Source organism: Penaeus vannamei, chromosome 35 (genome assembly GCF_042767895.1).
Source record: "Penaeus vannamei isolate JL-2024 chromosome 35, ASM4276789v1, whole genome shotgun sequence".
NCBI classification, from domain to species: Eukaryota; Metazoa; Arthropoda; class Malacostraca; order Decapoda; family Penaeidae; genus Penaeus; species Penaeus vannamei.
The window spans coordinates 25,356,569-25,361,568 of NC_091583.1; the positions used below are offsets into that span (position 1 = coordinate 25,356,569).

At 49.2% G+C, this 5,000-nt stretch overlaps 1 protein-coding gene across 1 annotated transcript in view; it reads right to left on the minus strand.

The window, feature by feature from the left end:
- LOC138859331 (tenascin-like) overlaps nt 1-5,000 on the minus strand; it is a 6,065-nt gene that overhangs the window by 672 nt on the left and 393 nt on the right. Inside the window, exons 3-6 of the mRNA XM_070114118.1 lie at nt 4,798-4,836; nt 4,506-4,640; nt 724-852; nt 307-435 (exon numbers count right to left, since the gene is read on the minus strand). Coding sequence (XP_069970219.1) covers nt 307-435; nt 724-852; nt 4,506-4,640; nt 4,798-4,836 — 432 coding nt within the window. The remainder of the gene's footprint in view (nt 1-306; nt 436-723; nt 853-4,505; nt 4,641-4,797; nt 4,837-5,000) is intronic.

Here is a 5,000-nt window from a genome sequence, read left to right on the forward strand (position 1 = left end):
TTTTTTAGCACAAAGACAGTCAGGATAAGTAACGAAAGTTCCTCCGTAAAATTACTGTGGATTCTCGTATCTGAAATCTTACCGATCAAGGATGAAAGTACAGGAAACGCCATATATATTCTGTGAGCGCGCGCGCGCGCGGTTTTTGTTGATGTTATTATTATTGTTACTGTTGTTGTTATTATTGTTATTGTTGTTTGTTGTTGTTAATGGTGATAGCTTGAGTTTGCTTTTTCCAGGTTCGAAAGCAGTCAACAGCAAATCATAAATAGCAAGAATATTCATCGGAACACCACCCACGCTTACCCACGTCGAGAGCGCAGCACCGGCAGCGAAGGCCCTTGCAACCCTCGTATATTTCCTTCTCGTAGCTCTTGCAACGGCCCTGTCTGCAGGAACCCTTGTTCTCCTTGCATTTAGTCTTCTTCTTGCAAACTGGAGGAAAATCCGATTTCTATGGTTATTTATTGATTATTTATAGAGATTATCTGTACATGTAAGATATCGAACGAAACAAAATTATATATCGACAGAAAGATAATTGTTATGCCTACAGCTCTACTCACAGAATAATAATATCAGTAACAACTGGAATACTAGTAAAAAAATTATACATATATATAATGAAATCAAACAAATATATATAATCATGAACAACAAAACATCAGTGATAATGATAATGATAAAAATGAGACGTAATTTCCTTATTGTCGGTACATTCACCTCGACCAGGGGCGCAGCAGCGGCATTTCTTCTCTTGGCAAGCGCGTTTTATTACCCTTTCGTTGTTTTTGCATTTTCCCGTCGTGCAGTATCTGCCTTTCCACTTACATTGCTTTTTGGGTTTGCATTCTAGGAAAAGGAAAAGAAAAAAGTTTTGCCTAATTAAATATTCCAATTCTTTAGAATTTTTATTCTAGGCTTCTCTTATTTTACATTTCAATCAAGTTCAGATACCTATGTTCTTTTTATTTTCCAGCGATTATATATATGTATATCATCATCATCATCAAGGGGGTTGACGCCGACAGGGGCGCATAGCCGCATCCACCCTTCGCTTCCACCTACGAGGATCCCTCATGGCTAGACGCCAGGCAGGGACTCGGCCCATTTTTATGTCTTCACGGCAGGTTTGGTCGATCTGCCCAAGCCACGACTTCCTCGGTCGTCCCACAGGCCTCCTCCACCCAGGGTTGTCTCGAACAGAGACGACCTGATGGGCAGGATCATCCTGAGGAAAGCGAGCCAGGTGGCCGTATAGCCTGAGTTGGCGATCACGGATTGTGCAGATAACAGGTCCTGTGCCAGTCTCACGGTGCAACCGTTGGTTGGACACATGGTCCCGCCAACAGTACCCCATGATCTGGCGCAAGGACTTATTACAAAAGGCTTCAAGACGAGCCTCCAAGGCACAGGACAATGTCCAGGTTTCGCTACCGTATAGCAAAACTGGTATTATCAGGGCCTTGAAAACCCATAGCTTGGTCCTTCTGCACAGGTACCGACATCTCCAAATACTCTTGTTGAGAGAGTTCATGACCCCTGCTGCCAGGCCAATCCGTCTGCTGACTTCATGGTCTGACAGCCCAGAGTTATGAACTACACTATCAAGGTATGTAAAGCTCTCTGTGACTTCAATGTCCTCGCCGCAAGCACATACCGACTGAACAGGTTCTCCTAACAAGTCCCCAAATTCCTGGACCTTGGTCTTGGTCCAGGAGACCTCTAGACCCAAGGGCTTTGCTTCATTGCTAAATACATCGAGAGGCGCCACTAGGGTTTCCAAAGACATATAGAATGGCAACGTCATCAGCAAAGTCAAGGTCTGTAACCTTGGTATTGCCCAGTGTTGCTCCACAATGACTTTGAACAGTAGCTCTGCCCAGTATCCAGTCCATGCAAGTGTTGAAAAGAGTTGGTGCAAGAACACAGCATTGCCTCATTCCTGAACTAACAGGAAAGAAGCTCGACAGGCCCCCACCACACTTTACAGCACTTTCAGTACCAGTATACAGGCTTGCTATTAGTCCAATAATCCTCGTTGGAATTCCTCTCAGCCTCAGGATCTCCCAAAGTGACTCCCGCTGCACCGTATCGAACGCCTTCTTGAGGTCGATGTAGGCTGCAAGCAGCCCACGCCCGAACTCACGGCGGCGCTCTACAATGACTCGAAGCGCGAGGATACGGTCTATTGTGGACTTACCAGGAGTGAATCCGGATTGCTCCAGTCTCTGGTGCCTCAGTAGATGGTCCCTGATACGTCTCAGAAGGATGTGGGCGAGAACTTTGCCTGGTATACTGAGCAGTGTGAAGCCTCAGTGATTGCTGCAGTCCCAACGGTCCCTCTTCCCCTTCCAGAGAGGGATGACCACACCCCTCAACAGGTCAGGAGGAACAGTACTGGACCGCCAGATGGCAGCCAAGACAGCATGTAACCCCCGTGCCATAGGTTCACCACCAGCCTTTAACAGTTCAGCTGGTATGCCACAGATACCTCCTGCTTTACTATTCTTCAGCTTAGAAATCGCCCCCCTAACTTCAGTTAGGGAGGGAGGGTCCTCACTAATGGGTGGATCCGGCAGCGGGATCTCGACACTACCCGCATCCAAGTTAACTGTTGGTGGATCAACCTGGTACAGCTGCTCAAAATACTCAGCCCAACGTTCCCGCACCGCAACAGGATCTGAAACGATCTGACCACTTACTGAGCGAACTGCTGTCACCTGTGAAGAGGGCTTGGAGTTCAGCTTTCTCAGGGCTTGGTATACAGGACGAAGGTCATTTACTAAGAAATGGCCTTCTATCTCCTCTGCAAGACTCCTAATTAAACTGTTCCTTGTCCCTTCTTAACAGGGACCGAGTTCTGCGCACATGAAAACGGTGCAATTCCCGATCCCCTGTCAGACAAGCCGCACGACATGCATCTGTGGCTTCCAGTGTCTCCTGCGAGATGGAATTCTGTACTGCTCTCGGGCGTACACCAATCGTATCTTGAGCTGCATCAATTCACGCTTGAAGGTATCCCACAGAAGAACAGGGTCTGGCAGACCGTCAAGCATTGCGAAACGATCAGAGATTGCCTCAGCAAACCCGTGGGCACACTCCCCCTCCCTCAGCCTGTCCAAATGAAACACCCTAGGGTGATCATTTGACCACTGGGGAGTTTTGAAGTGGACCCGGAGGGTAGCCACAACCAATCTGTGGTCAGTACCACAGAACTCAGCACTCCTGTACACCCTGCAATTCTGAAGGATCCTCCAACGAGTGCTAACGAGTATGTGGTCGATCTCCTTGGCTGCATTACCCGCATCACTGTACCATGTCCAGCGATGTGGGTCTGGGCGCTGGTACCAGGAGCCAGAAATCCTCAATTTCTGGGACCTAGCAAAGTCCCGGAAAAGGAGGCTATTCTCACTACCGGCATCAGCTCCTGAACCATGGGGACCGACAGACATCTCATAGCCAGCTCGATCACAGCCAGATACTGCATTGAAGTCACCCAGAACAATGCGAATATTTCGCCTTGGACATCTGTCTACCACAGATGTAAGTTTGGTGTAGAACATCTCTTTCACGTCAAGTTTACAAATATCGGTAGGAGCGTACACAGCAATAAGAGACATGAAGCCAAAAGATAGCTTCAATCTCAACACCATTATACGCTCATCAACAGGAGTAACCTCTACTACCGAGGGCTGAAGTCTGCTGGAGATGGTGGCCGTCGCTGCGGCCCGACCAGTAATAGGTGTAGCCACCTACACAGGTCATGCCGCTGCCAGGCCTCCTCACCTCCGAGAGAGCAGCCACCTCAACTCTCTGTCGCCCCAGTTCCCTCGACAGTAGAGGCAACCGATCATCCTGACGCAAAGAACGGACGTTCCAAGCCCCCACCCTGACTTCCCGCCTGAGGTTCAGCCTCTGGCAGTCGCTCCGGGTGGATGCCACCTCTGCCACCCCCACCGACGCTAACCCATATAAAAGGGGGTGACAGGCTGTGTGCCCCATTATCCACCTGTGGGGTTCCCGAGGGCTTTCCCCCACAAGCTTCACTCTGGGCTGGCGGCCACCAGAGCGCAGGCGAGACGAGTAATTCCTGTTCCCAGCCTGCGCTCCAGCAGTCGCCCTCCCAACAGGGCCCACAGTCCGCCTCACTTGCTGGGTGGGAGGGACTTTTCCCTCCTCCCAGCCTTTCCGTTTATTAGGGACACTGCCGATTGGTTATATCTGGGGGGAGGAGGACTGGCAAGGCCCACCTCCCCTGAGCCTCCCATTAACCCCAGGGGGCTAGGGGGCAGGAGTTGGTACAGGGCGTGTCCAGACACCAGTGGGCCATGACCCTGAACCTCTGGGGCCTCCTGCTGCTCTGAGATCCCCCTCAGTTTAGCCTGGAACCGCAAGGTACCCAGTTTCCATGGGAGGCCACGAGGAGGCACTGCCGGGAGTCTCGATGATGGAGAGGCTATGCACTGGTAGGGGGAGGCTTATGCAAAATCATAGTCACTTACTTTCATCACGTATGCAACATTTGCAATGGCTGCGACCACATCCACCGGGAAGCTCACGCTCTTGCCTCCTGCATCCTTTGCCAGTGCATCGCCCATTGGCTCTCCTGCATTTTCTGGTTAGTTCGCAGGTCGCCTCTGGAGGTTTTGTTGAAGCCAAGGATATTGCACGAAAACAAGAGTAAAGGATTACATGCAAACACATATGCAACATGTGTGATTCTTCCTCCCGTGGAAAAAGCTAAGATATTTGAAATGATTCTCTAATACTACATCTGATTTTTTTCGACTATACCTCTCGTTTCGATTGTCTCCGTGATCCATTTCCCTGTGCCTGAAATTTGAAAAAAACAATGTCAAAATTGGAGAAAAAACATCATGTACATAAAAAACAAAGACTACACATACAGAGAGCTATACATATATATCCTGTACAAAAATGCTACGCATATAGACACAACATGAACCCTTTCCTCACAGCATTTTCCTCACACAAAC